We start from the raw sequence: 14064 nt of genomic DNA on the forward strand, positions 1-14064 counted from the left end.
ATTTTTGTTCTCTTCATAATAACGTCTTTATCACGTATGACCGAATTATCTTCTACACGCATATTTTGACTCAAGCAGTGCGTTCATTGATGTGTAGGCTATGCACAGGACAGATTGCGGATAGCTGCGAGTATAATTTCAGCAAACAAAATTCTTGGTCATTATCTCTTCTGCTTTTATTGATAACATCCAACAACACTAAGGTCAATGATACAGTCAGAAATTTACGTGCAAAATTGCTCCACATTTTTGTAGTGTTACTGTCATATAAAAGTCCCATTTTCGTTATGTGCCTTAAAAGGAATTACACATCGCCAAGTCAGTCCAGTTCCCCTGCATAAGAACACACCGAACTGTCCCTCTGTGATTTAGGCCGCACGACGTTTTAAATGGACCTTTGAACTGGAGATACTAAGGTGCAGCTTTACTCCATTTTCAAACTTAAAACTTCCACTGTCACTGTCTAACGGTATCGTGGGTTCGGAATCCAAATTTTTATCCCACATTCTGTGGTTCTGTAGTCCTATTATATAGGCCAAGCACAGATAACGGTTCAGTTCTATCAGGACAACGTTAGGCAATCCAGCTGACCCAAGATTTCTCTATTATCACCTTTGTGTCCAAAAAGACGTTCCTCTTAAATCATGTGAAATTTAACCATGCTCTCCATTGCTTGTTACAACATAATAACGTGGAGGAAGTAACCCTGTCAAGAACAATTGCAAAAATGTGCACAAATTTGGCCGAAATGATACGTCAGGTGCCTGCATATACATGGTGGACACACATATCAAAGCCATCAAATAATGATCCTACACCATTACAGAACATCTATTTACAAGAATCCAAGGCAGTACCAGCCAAACTTTACATTTATGGCCGGGATGATATTTACCCCCTCTCTTGGCATTCACCGCGTGCCTTAATTGTATGGACATTTAAATCAAGGTCCGCTGTGAACACGAAGAGAAGCAGGCCCATTTTGCCGTTTCCGCCACCATTCCGACTTACCAAAGGACATGGCAGCCACTGCTAAGTTAACTGCAATGCGTAAGCGGAGGACAACGGCAACCTCCTTTAAGCTATGATGTTGCACCAAAATGTCTGCGTCCTCCTCCGATTGGTGTAGCATAAACATCCAGTACTGCACAGTGCATGCATCGTCAGGAAGGTAGAACAGTTGCAAGAGCATCACTCTCTAACATCACATTCAATGTCAAAGCGTGGAACTTATTACAAAAAATACAAACATCGTGTTTTGTTACATTACCTATTCTGGTAGCTATTTGAGCTGCATGCGAATTTTATTTCCTTTGGTCACAGAATCTCTCCAGTGCTGTGGTGGAGCAGCGTAAGGCCCGAATGATCTCAATAAAAAGCGCTCAATGGCTTAGCTGCAGTCGGTCCTTTTGCTCAACTCCCAAGAGATACAAAAAATAGAATAGGGCCCATCTGGCTCCTCACCAGCTTTGTCAAGTCTTGCATACGCTAAAATACTAATGACCTAGATCGCTCATGCAAAATGCAGCAGAGGTAAAAAAAAAAAAAAAAAAAAAAAGCGGGGGGGGGGGGGGGGGGGGGGGGGGAGATGGGCTGTTGGGCTAAACCAGAGTCACCCCCGCCTTTTGAGGGGGTCGGGCAGGGTGTGTTATGAGGTGGGGGTGTTTGAAAGCACCTGCACCAGGAGGGGTAAGCTAAATATTGGAGGGAAAAAAGAGTGGGAGATACAAGTTGTCAAAGCCAGCCTTTTGCCATACAAACAAATGAAGACGGTAGCATCACCAAATCATTTTGGAAGACACTGGTTTCCAAATAATTTGCTCCCAATTTGGAGGGAGATAAAAGTATTCATGAGAAATCTTTGCTTAGTCAGACGGTGTCACCAGAATTTATTCACAGAAAACAAATACAAGAAGTGTGTGTGTGTGTGTGTGTGTGGGGGGGGGGGGGGGGGGGGGGGGGGGGGATTATGATCCATATCAAACAAAAACTTGCGATAATACTGGATAGCCAACCAATACCTATATATAGATATTTATACTTATTTATACTTATACACACACAAACACACACACACACACTATATATATTTATAGAGAGAGAGAGAGAGAGAGAGAGAGAGAGAGCGAGCGCCTATATATTACCTGTCATATACTTTAAACCTATTTCCACCATGTATTTCCGCAAAATTTACATCATTACACCTGGCGAAGCCTGTGCTACAAACCAACACTTTTTTCTTCAATACGATACCAGTCCGTAAATCCAGATTCGGTTTCAGACAAAAGTGGTCCACATGCCGGTGATGGATAAACGCGTCCTTCCAATGTCATCAAATTTGCCATATTGTCTGCACGCGCTTGATGGTCTCGGAGTGCCTCGGTGTCGAGCGATATTACAGAAACTCGTTATTTCCACCGTTTACATTACAAGAGGCTAAATCTCCCTCAAAGCGTCGATAGGATGAAGATGCACGTAAACGAAGCAAAGAGTCAAAGCGAGGGCGAAAGCCGTCAATGTACAGCTTGGAAGAAGAGCGCAGAGTGCAAAATGGTCTGTTGCAGAGTGCGATCTGACAGGGAGGAGGAGAGCAAGCCAGTTTATCATAGACACAGCCTCATCGTGGCCACTGGGCTCCCTGCGCCGCTCATCCAGTCTGAGGATTATTTCTGAGGGAAGCAGAGAGCATCTGCCGGTGGACTGAACAAATCGCTGCGTCTCGACATGAAACCCTCTCTCTCACCTAAGTAATTGAAATCAGAGTTATCAGTCCCTCGTTGTTAGACTACAGCCCAAAGAGATAAACAAAGAATAGTACTTAACGAAAGAACAGCACCCGACGAAACACATGCAAATACAACTAAAATGTATGTCCTACAGGTCTTTCATTGTTCTGTTGTCACAGGATACGAACGTAATGTGTCTAAAATGGATTCATGCTTTCATTATCGTTTACATTTCACAACCAAATGCAATTCGCCCACCAAATCCCCGAAGTTTCCAAGAAAGGTCAATCTATACTAACAAATTAAAAGTGCGTCTTTGTGATGCAGCAAATGCGCTTTTGCTTCAGAAGACCTTGGTTAATCTTTCAGGACACCAGGACTCTTGTGGAATGTCGTAATATGAAACACCTTGCACAGTGGCCAATGTATGAATTAAGTATGTCACCCGAAGAGCTACTTCAATGTAGGAGACATTATTTTCATACTCACGCAAATAAACGTGAAATAAATATTTGCTAACACGCTGACAAACCTTCAGAAAGTATGGGGGAATCGTCAAAATGTGTCCACTCCTAACACGCCCCACTCCATCTGGCCTGTCATCTGCGCATGGGGTCCCATCCCCCACAGTTGTCCCCAGATACACTGATTTGTTAGTGATCTGCGATTTGTCGCTCATACAAAATTTTGTGAAAATAGTTTCTCAGCGAGGAGGCGATCTCTCTAAATCAAAACCAGTGTTATTGATTCATTTAACTGTGAAACATTGGTATGAAAACACTAAAATATTTGAATTATTCAGTTTGCTAATTTATTTACCCATACTTTCTATGCTGAAATTTTGGACACCTGCATTGAAGCGCTTCACATGTACGCTAGTCAAATTTAAGTGAACGTTATGGTGCAGTTCCTGAATGTTTTATTTATGAAGCTCATATTTTGCCGCAATGTTTTGTCTGGAACCCATTGTGGTTTAGCGCGTGTCTGCGCGTGCTCTTGATTTGAGGTCAGCAGAGGTCCCCTTATCCCCTCTATATGCAGCAGTTAGGACGAGTGTCGTCTGCCGAACGCGTGTCTCCAATAAACAGATTCGACACGCAGTGCACTCCAGATGGCTCATCTGTAGTAAAGCAAGGTTTGCAACGCGCCCTTTATGTTGAACTGCAATAGAACCCTTTCTGTAGGTATAAGAGAGAGATAGAATAGATAAATACATCAAACAAGAGATGTAGTCTAAGGTACTGCAAAGGAAGAATTACCAAATTGTCGGATTTGTACGATATTACGAATGAAGATGTCGAATGATTTTTTAGTAGAAAATGGCCGTGGAGGAAACGATTTGTGTTATACATCTAGCTTTCAATTCAAGAGTATATTTTGCAAACGTCCAGAGCCCTTATAATGATCGTAGATCTAATTTTCAAATAGTTGTCTTAATGATAGCTTATATGAGTTAGGCTGTATGACATGCGCTGTCATGTATTTAATATTCCTGTTATCGGCTACTTTCTGTATGTACGAGACAGACATGCGGATACCACACTACTCGGTTAATCTGCGCCATGGGATTAATGAAGCTTTTTTCCAAAGATGTAAACATAAAGCGTAGGCTATTATTTACTGAGGACAATGTCAGTAAATATTTTAAAGTCCCTTGCACCAAGCTAAAATGTGGATCATTTAAGTACTTTAGTAATTAAAGGAAATCCATTTTGCGTGCAGTATTTTGTGACATTCGTTGAGATTCTTACTGCAGTGAATTTCAAAGATACCGATTTTAGTTAATAATTTGACAAATATCCTCACGAAACGTTTAGAATATAGTGCTTTATATTCCTACCTCTTCTCTCAAAATCGATGGATAAAATCGATTATTTTAAGAAGAATCTTTCTATTGATTTGTGCAAAAAGACCCCAGTACCCAGTATTAATTTTTTTCAGCGTCACAAAACATTAATGCTGTCTTCTATGGTTAAAAGTGTACTCTGTTTTTTCAGTTATTTTCTGTAAACACATGTTGTGTGTGCATAACAATCAAGGCTACTGATGTCGTCAGTTGTTTTTTTTTGGGGGGGGGGTGGGTGGTGCCAGCCTCACATCTTAAAATACTGAGGCCTAAAAACTGGCTCTTATATTTTGAGGATTCATAACATATTCTTGAATAAACAAAGCAAAGGGTATCTCACCCTACCATTGGATGGCGTCGGCTTAATACCTCTGTTACAGTTTTCATTGTTACACCATTCTCATAGTGTATGAAACACAGTCCTCGATCACTAAGGGATGAATTGATTTGGACACGGAAAAACAAAAAACCAGAAAGATTATTTTTAACCGTTAAAACAGAGCTTAATGGCGGATGCTCAGAATATTTATCTTCTAGTAATATATTCTGTTCTATTCTACCCACAGGTTTATTTTTTATTAGTTCTGAAAATAACGCTGAAATCTGAAATAACGCGATTAAAATAATCTCAGTTAACATGGTATTTACTTATTTGCTCATTTCCACTGCATTTACCACTAACAACTGAAAGCGCTAGCCTAACATGTGAGTCATGTGGTAAATATTTAAAACCAAATCTAAATGTACACATAGTTCGTTTACTGACTGACTGAATTGAATGGATATTCTTTAAACTTTCGAATGCAACACGACCAGTTTCTCTCTCGATCCACAATTTAACCTGAAGTCGTCATTTCTAGCTTGACACAACTGTCCATAAACGGCTCTTTGTCTTCTATATAGAGACACATGGGCAAACAACCTCACAGCCCATTGAACGTTGTTGGTCTCACAAATGTGAGAGGAAATTTATTTTAAAGTCATACTCATGTTTAGAACATTCGATGGAGTATTGGACTGTTGAATAATGATTTATTGAACAGTAGACTGAAAACGACAGAATGGCCTTTATAAATAGGAACAGCTACAATTATCAAATTGCATGATTCCTGTTATAACGTTGTCTAAGGGAAAAACCGATATATTTTATGGTACATGAGCTATATTTCACGTCAAAGGCAACGGGTTTACGGTGACGCTTCCTTTAAAACCTTATCTTGTCTTTTGATTATATGGTATAGTAAGGTTATAATACATACAAAATACAGAGTGCCAGGCATATTTTGAACACTATTCTAGGTTTTCTCACATGCGCAAGAACAGTGAAGGAATACGGATTAAATCGTAACAGAGGGTCCAGCAGCCCTTCGAAAACCGAAATCGGCTCAGGTTCCTGCGGTGGAAAAGGCGTCCCCCTGGGCACACACAAGAGTTCTTACGGCTCTCTAGATCAATGACCTGCAGCAAATGATTGTTCACACAATTCTAGATGGGAAGGTTAAAAACGCACGTTAGGTCACAAGCAGTTATTGAGTGGGATACCAAGTTTAAGTAGCATATTCTAAAAGCTGTTGAATGTGCAAAAATGACGCTCTCTGCTTTGCCGCTCTGCCTTTATGCGCTAACATGAATATAAATAAATGAGTGAATGACACAGAACGGAACAAGACCAGTTCTCATGTACATGCATATATTAGATTATTTATTTGGGGAAACAGGTAGTCCAACAATGGACGGAGCGAGAAAAGATTGCTTCTGTTTGAGTAGCCAACAAAGTACAATACAGTGCAATGTACACTCCGAAATCATAGACTAAAAGACACCTTAAGAATATTAGAAGAGTGGGACGTAATTACACAATCTGAGTAAATTAGACAAAATGACACTGAGTTGGTGAAAGAGAAACGATCTTAAAATTGCGTAAGCTGCACATCATTATTACACAACTTGACTATGTAAGCTAGGCTTAAATATCTATCATTGACCAGCTGGCATATGCCAGAGTTGTTGGAACCTTCTAGGTGACTAGCCGGTTAGCCAGCTCCAAGTTTCACGTTGAGTAACTGGTTGTTAGCTAAGAGAGACAGTCGGTTCAATGGTAGCAGCTACCCGGGTGCGTTTAATTTGGCGTTATTTTGTCCACAGAAGAATGGGAGACGCATCATCCAAGTCGCAGTTACCTACTCCAGAAACAGCTCTGCCTGGCAGGCAAGAAAGTTTAAAAGTTTCAGGTACAGTTTTCATACGCATTTCTCTCAAATTAACGTAATGCTTGTTCCTGCTAGCTACAATGCCAAGGAGCTAGCTCGTCTAATCTAAAGCACTTGCCATGAACGTTTTTACATCCAGCGACATGAAAAGCTAAAAAAATGTACAGCGTCGATATATTGGTCGCTTAAATCGCACTTGCTCGGTTGTACAACACTCGTGAAAGACAGCATTACGTTCGTCCTTCTCTCTGTTGGTCTGCCAGTTCGCAGTCAAAGCGGCCCTGTTCTTGTCTTGTTTTTTTTTTTTTCCTTCATGGATTTGCAAGCGTCATGAATGCGCAAGCGTTGCAGATAAATACCTACACACGGTCTTTAGCATCAGATTTGTCTAGTTCTAAACCAGAAACAATTGCTTTTGTTTTTTGACCACGTGCCACTTCGAAAACACCTGTTAGACATTCTTCATGTAATATTTTATTCTATATATATTGCTTTGGAGTATGCGAAATTTAAAAATAAATAAATAAACAAACAAACTGCAATTCTGTGAAATTATATCGACCTATTTATTTGTGAGACGATTCGCGGAAAAATATCTTTTTAGAACATCTGTCATATTGAGGTGGAATATGCGTTGCGCATGAGTAACTGGATATTAACCTCATCTCACCGGCATTGGGTACTTTATAGAGAAATTTTGAAAGTTTTTGCTAATAAATACAATATACAAAACAACAGTCTGCCTCTTCCCCCCCATGCATTAGTTTGGATGATGCTGTCCAAAGTAGTCATTTACATTTTACATTTATCACACACTCTCTCACATGTCAGATTAGAGGAGGGAGGTAGGCATTAAAAGGCAAACCTTCAGTGTGTATGAACAGCTAACTCACTGTTCTGTGAAAATGGAAACGTTACACGCTGCAGAGTACTGTGCCTGCTGAAGAAGATGCGAGAGAGAGGGAGCAACTGTATTGAGAACACAATGTATGAATGCTAGTTAAATGAAACCAAACATCGATTGTCCTAGATGGAGAAAATCAAACACAGAGTAGAACCTTGTGAGATGTTGTTCCTGTCGCCAGGCAAATGAAATTAGTGACTTTGCCTGAGTCTTGCAACACTTGGGCCATAAACCAGCTGATTAGCCTCTCATTCATAAAAAAAGCAGCGTTTGCAATGCTGCTAGAATGAGGTAATCGTACCAAGTCTTACCACACTCAGCTCTCCAGCCTACTGTGTTAAGAGTGTGCATTGTGGGTGTGGGTAGGTGGGCAAAAGTCCTGGCTCTCTGGAGCAGCCGTAGCCTGTTTGAGATGCTGGTCACATTTCCTCTCTGTGCAATGGCATGAAACGTGGCCAGGCAGGGATCCACCCCACAGGATTGCTGTGAACAGACAACCAGCCCTGGCCTCCAAAGACTTCCCCTTGGCAACAGGACTCTCTCAGAGTGCTAGGAGGTTGCCAGGAAACACTCTGCAACACAGATGCACATGCCTTTCTCTATAGGTATCCTAATGAAGACAGCTGAAGGTTATAGCTTGCCTGACAGGTTGGAAAACAGTCTCATGTCAGGGCTGAGAACAGTTTAATATTGTCCAATCACTGACTACTATTTTTCCTCAAAATGGCAAAGTGTGTGTGTGTGTGTGTGTGTGTGTGTGTGTGTGTGTATGTGTGTGCGTGTGCCTGTGTGCACTGCAACTAGTTGCAATGGAAGCAAAAGCTACCTTTCATTAATAATGGCAAATCTACACTGGTCACAACAGCAACTAACTCCAGTGACTAGAAATTAGATTTCCATTGATTCCGTTGTCTTCCTTGTCACTGTAACAAGTTTTGGATGTTTTGGATGTTTGACTATTGTTTCTCATGTACTGAAAGACTCAGTGACTTACATTTTTAACTGCTGTCTTAGAGCTGCTCTGTGGGTTTGAATCTGAAGAACATATGTAAATAATGAAAATTCTCCCAAGACCTTTCATGGAATAAATATAGATGGTGTTACTAATTCATACACAGACACTGTCTAGTACTGGTCTCATACCGCTGAGTTTTTCTCTCTTTGTCTGCTGCCACCTCACTTGGCAGCTGCACACAATCTAAACGGATGGAGTGCATCTGCATTGAAAAGGTTTTATCTGAACACTTTTTATGCAAGATGGTCTCACTTGTCTTTTAAAGACTGATTGCACTTTCTTCATACATACATACACACACACATATATACATATATATGCATACACACACACACACACACACACACACACACACATATATATATATATATATATACACATACACACACATACATTGATGAGCCAAAACATTATGACCACTCACAGGTGAACCGAATAACGATCATCTCCAAATAAGGACACATGACAGAGTCTGGGTAGATTAGATGGTAAACGAACAATCATTTCTCATGGTCAGCATGTTGGATGCAGGAGAAATGGGCAGGAGTAAAGACCTGAGCGACTTTGACAAATTGTTATGGCCAGACCACCTGGTCAGAGCATCTCTGAAATGGCAAGGCTTGTAGGGTGCTCCCAGTCAGCAGTGGTGAGTACCTACCAACAGTGGTCTGAAGAGGGACAAACCACAAACTGCAGCAGGGTGTTGGGTGCCCAATGCCCATCAATGTGCGAGGACAACAAAGGTTATCCCGTCTGGTCCGAACCGACAGAAGGTCTACTGTGGCACAACTCACAGAAAATTTTAATGATGGTTATAGGAGGAATGTGTCAAAACACACGGTGCATCATACCCTGCTGCGTATGGGGCTGTGTAGCCGCAGACCGGTCAGGCGGTCTGTCCACCATCGAAAGTGCCTACAATGGGCACACAAGCGTAAGAATTGGACCTTGGAGCAGTGGAAGAAGGTCGCTTGGTCCAATGAGTTCTTTTAGATCGTGTGGATGGCCGTGTATGTGTGTGCTATTTACCTGGGGAAATGATGGCACCCAGATGCACTGTGGGAAGACAACAAGCTGGTGAAGGGCAATGTTCTGCTGGGAAACCCTGGGTCCAGCCATTCACATAGACGTCAATTTGACACATGCCACCTATCTAAACATCATTGCAGACCAGGTACACCGCTTCATGGCAATGGTATTCCCTAATGGCAGTGGCCTGTTTCAGCAGGATAATGCGCCCTGCCACACTGCACACATTGTTCGGGAATGGTTTGAGGAACATGATGAAGTGTTCAAGGTGTTGCCCTGGCCTCCAAGTTCTCCAGATCTCAATCCAATTGAGCATCTGTGGGATGTGATGGACCGATCCATGGTCGGACCGGTCGCAGCTTACAGGACTTGAAGGATCTGCTGCTAATATTTTGGTGCCAGATACCACAGGACGCCTCCAGGGGTCTTGCAGAGTCCATGCCTCTCTCTCTCAGTGTTGTACACAGGATAGGAAAGTCACATAAAAGCCTTCATCCTCAACAGCATAACATGTGAAATTAGGCAGAAATTCATATGGGCATACATGTATTTGTCAGTGCTGTGTTTAATTCTGTATTTGTCAGTGCTGTGTTTTATTCTGTATTTGTCAGTGCTTGATGATATATTTAGGTGGCATCAGCCCGAACATGAGTTCTTCTGTCAGGGATTTGCTGTTGATTCTCAGAGCATCAAGCCTGAGTGAATTCCATCTCTGTATGTTAATTTAAGTGGAAATTCTGTTTGGGTATCATGTCCTGACAGTGAGAGGTAGGCTGTTTAAAATGTATACTGTTTGTTCCCCATCAAAACAAGAGAAACGAGTGAAGTAATACATGCCTTTCAGCAGTACTAACAGCCAATCAAGTGTGCTGCCTGTTTATCTTCTTTTTTTCCCTTCTTTTGTGGTCTGTTTAGGTCTGGTTGTGTCTTTTTCATTGCACTGTCTGACTGCATTAAACAGGGGGCTTGTGTTTATGTACGATTGGATATGGTGGGGGACAGGCATCGTACAGGCAGTGGCACAGTTGGCAGTGTTTAAGTGGGCACCACAGTGTACGCCCCAAAATGACATGAGGCGCAGCCTTGGCATTGGATGAATGGATCTGGCACAGAGCAGTAGGACAGTCACATGATTTCCTTCCCCAAGACATCCCAGAAACAGAGGGGTGAGTACATAAGGGGTGGATGAAACCTGAAACGATGGGATGTCGGTGGGTTGTAGTGACAGAGGGTATGTAGGTCATTTTTGGGATGGGGGGTTGGGTAAGATATGGTTCGGAGAGGGGCGGGGGGAGTTAACCGGATTTCCAGCATGTACACGCATACCTTGGTAGAGGGAATTTAGTAGGTGGTCTTGAACCAGGGAGTGGCAACGAGCAGAAATTAATTTGTGATTCGTTTTGATGACTGTGCCCAGTTTGACTGTTTTTTGGGGTTGGGGGTATGTTTGGGGGCCCAGACAGGCAGACACAGGCTGGAGCTCCGCCAAGGCTTCTTGGGAAGGTTGCCATGCTGAGAGAGAGGGAGAGAGAGAGAGAGAGAGCAGAGACAGAGAAGAGAAGAGAAGAGGAGAAAAAAGCCAGGCGAGACTTGGCAGGGTTCTACCGAAGCTCCCTTTGTCTGTTTGCTCAGCTTTGTGAAAAGGAAATAAAAAAAATACTCAGAGTGTAGGAGCTGTGCCTCCGTGCTGAAAAACAAAACCAAACAAGAAAACTACTTTGAAAACGTGCAGGAAATGGAAGGGCAGAGGGACGCAAGTACAGTAACCAAACAGACGACTTGTTTTGATTGTGGAGGAATTGTGCAATCTGTCTATCTTTTGACCGGAGCGAGATATTCAAGCCAAAAGATGTCCACACCATTTGAACCCAAGCTAAACGAAGCCATTTCTGTCTCAAAAGAGGCTCTCTATTTCCACTGCCAAGGACTGCTGAAATCACCTTGGTCAAAAGAAAAACTGAGAAAAAAGTTTATGTCGAACTTTTGCCTTGCCCTACCAAATGCCTGGAATGGGACAAAAGTTTTTGGGTTTTGAAAAGAGCAGTCTGCATGCTGGATTGCTGGGAGAAGAGTGTGTAACAGTTAAAGCCTCAAAGGAGAAGCTGACTGACCTTCCATATTCTCTGAGGGATGAAAATGAACACAGTGAAAGCCTTCATGGAGATCCATGGTAGTTCTCACCATGTTAGGACAAAGGTGTGTAGCGAAGACAAAGCCTCCTGGATGCTTGGGTCTGATGGTCAGTCCTATTTCCTCAGCAGTGCAGACTCATCTCTGCCACAACAACCGATGGGTTTTGGTGTGCTCATTTTAACAGTGGTCTCATGTCCCTGCTCTCAGTCTGGCTGGAGAATTGAAGGCCTGAGGTGTGCCTCCCCACACAACCTGCTACACAAGCTTCTATGTTTGGACTAGGAACTTTCCTCTCTCCTCTTCAGTGGGTTGACTGTTACCATGCTAGGATGTCTGGTAAGTTCTTTATTGTGTTTGCCTGACTCAGCTCTCTCTGCTTCACCAACTAATCAGACAAGAAGGCTCCAGTGAGTAGAATGAGAACACTGTGGGTGTCCCCAGACCAGTGAGTCAGTGCCAGCCAAGAGCACGGTCATCTCCAGGACAGTTCTGAGTCCTGTACGCTGTTTATTTTTTTCAAGTCTAGAATAGAGTAAAAAAGGAGTGTCCCTTGGGCTTGTCAGGGACGACTCCTGAGATACTCTTGAGAGATTGCTCAGCTCCCAGGGAAAACCATGTCCGTCACTTTTTTACTTTTACTTGCCCTAGCTGGTTATTTTCGTGTTGTTTTTTTGATGTGCAAGTAGTCCACCTAATTTTCAGCTTCCCCCTGGAATACCCCGATCTTCTCCACAAACTGCTGTGCTGTTTTACTTCTCTCTCTCTCTCTCTCTCTCTCTCTCTCACACACACACACACACACACACACACACACACACACACACACTAGAGATCAGTCGTCTGATTGTCCCTTTTCTCACTTCATTTGAGAAAATTATACAAAATTTGTTTGTTGATTGCAACTAAACTTAGATATAGCATGTTTATTATTAAAAATATTAGAAATGTGGACAGATATTTACAGTATTCATTCTATGCAATATGATATATATATACAGTATTTGTATATATTATATATATATATCCACACAACACACACACACAGACACAAATACATAATGTTCCAGTGTAGTGTTCTGTTATCTTATATAAAAATTACACATTTTACATATGAATTATTCACAGTATGGTTCAGTGTTAACTATTCCAATATTTTGATTAAATAACTGTAGCGCCCCTAGACCGTATGCTTGATACTAAAAGGGGGTCCTGGGTTCTTTTATTAACCCAATAAATTAATTTATATGTCACTGTGTATCGTCTATATGTATATAATAAGACTACAATATACAAAGTCTTAATGTGTAAATATGCAAATATCAACTACTGTAAAACATATGAAATATTAGCTATGAATGGTAACTTTTTTAACCCAAACCCTTGTTCCACACTTATCCTCACACTAAATCCAAAAACAGGATAATTTAAATTTAAAAGTAAAAGAATTTACTTATTTAGGATATTATATGTCAACCCAATCAAAACATCCAATAACAAGCATTCAAATTTTGTATTACAGAATTTTTAAAAAAAAAATCCATTTAGGATTAAACAAGTATTCGTGAATACCTTACCAATAAACTTGTCAAATAATCACGTCAAATATCACCTCTAACAACATTTCACAATAAAACACTACATGGGCATACCATTCATTAACACATTCACACACTGCGAACCCAAACACACGCTCACACTGCTTAAACTTAAGCCGGCAAATGAATAACACTAAACTAAAACGTTGCAGGCCTGAGACGTTGCTCGGGTTCGCTGTGGCCCAGCACAAAATGGCCGCTTCACTCGGTTACGAGCAAAAAGGGGAAAAAACACACACAGTACCTTATTCCAGCACAGTCTCGGGTGGTTTGACTCACCAATAATATCCGCATGTCCCACGCAGCAACAACAAGAAGAACCAAATCCCCGCAAAGATCCAAAATCCCGATGCAGTCTTTTGGTGGGCAGCAGCAGAAGTCCTCCGTTGCAATCCTTAACAGGTTTAGCTAACCGCCAATGCGCCGTCGAATGAATAACTCTTACCACCACCAACAAAAAATACACGTTTACTGCTGTCTGGTTCACTATGGATATTCTTTTCAAGTACCCTAAAAACTAAAGGGCAGTATTCGAGAATTACAACGTTGTTTACGTTATATATATTTTTACTTCACAAACACGTACAAAACTCAAGCTCTCCCTTG

At 41.6% G+C, this 14064-nt stretch overlaps 1 protein-coding gene across 1 annotated transcript in view; it reads left to right on the forward strand.

Moving 5' to 3' along the window:
• The first annotated feature begins 6592 nt into the window (after nt 1-6592).
• msraa (methionine sulfoxide reductase Aa) overlaps nt 6593-14064 on the forward strand; it is a 61176-nt gene continuing 53704 nt past the window's right edge. Inside the window, exon 1 of the mRNA XM_030771228.1 lies at nt 6593-6803. Coding sequence (XP_030627088.1) covers nt 6668-6803 — 136 coding nt within the window. The 5' untranslated portion in view covers nt 6593-6667. The remainder of the gene's footprint in view (nt 6804-14064) is intronic.

Source organism: Chanos chanos, chromosome 4 (genome assembly GCF_902362185.1).
Source record: "Chanos chanos chromosome 4, fChaCha1.1, whole genome shotgun sequence".
Classification (NCBI taxonomy): domain Eukaryota; kingdom Metazoa; phylum Chordata; class Actinopteri; order Gonorynchiformes; family Chanidae; genus Chanos; species Chanos chanos.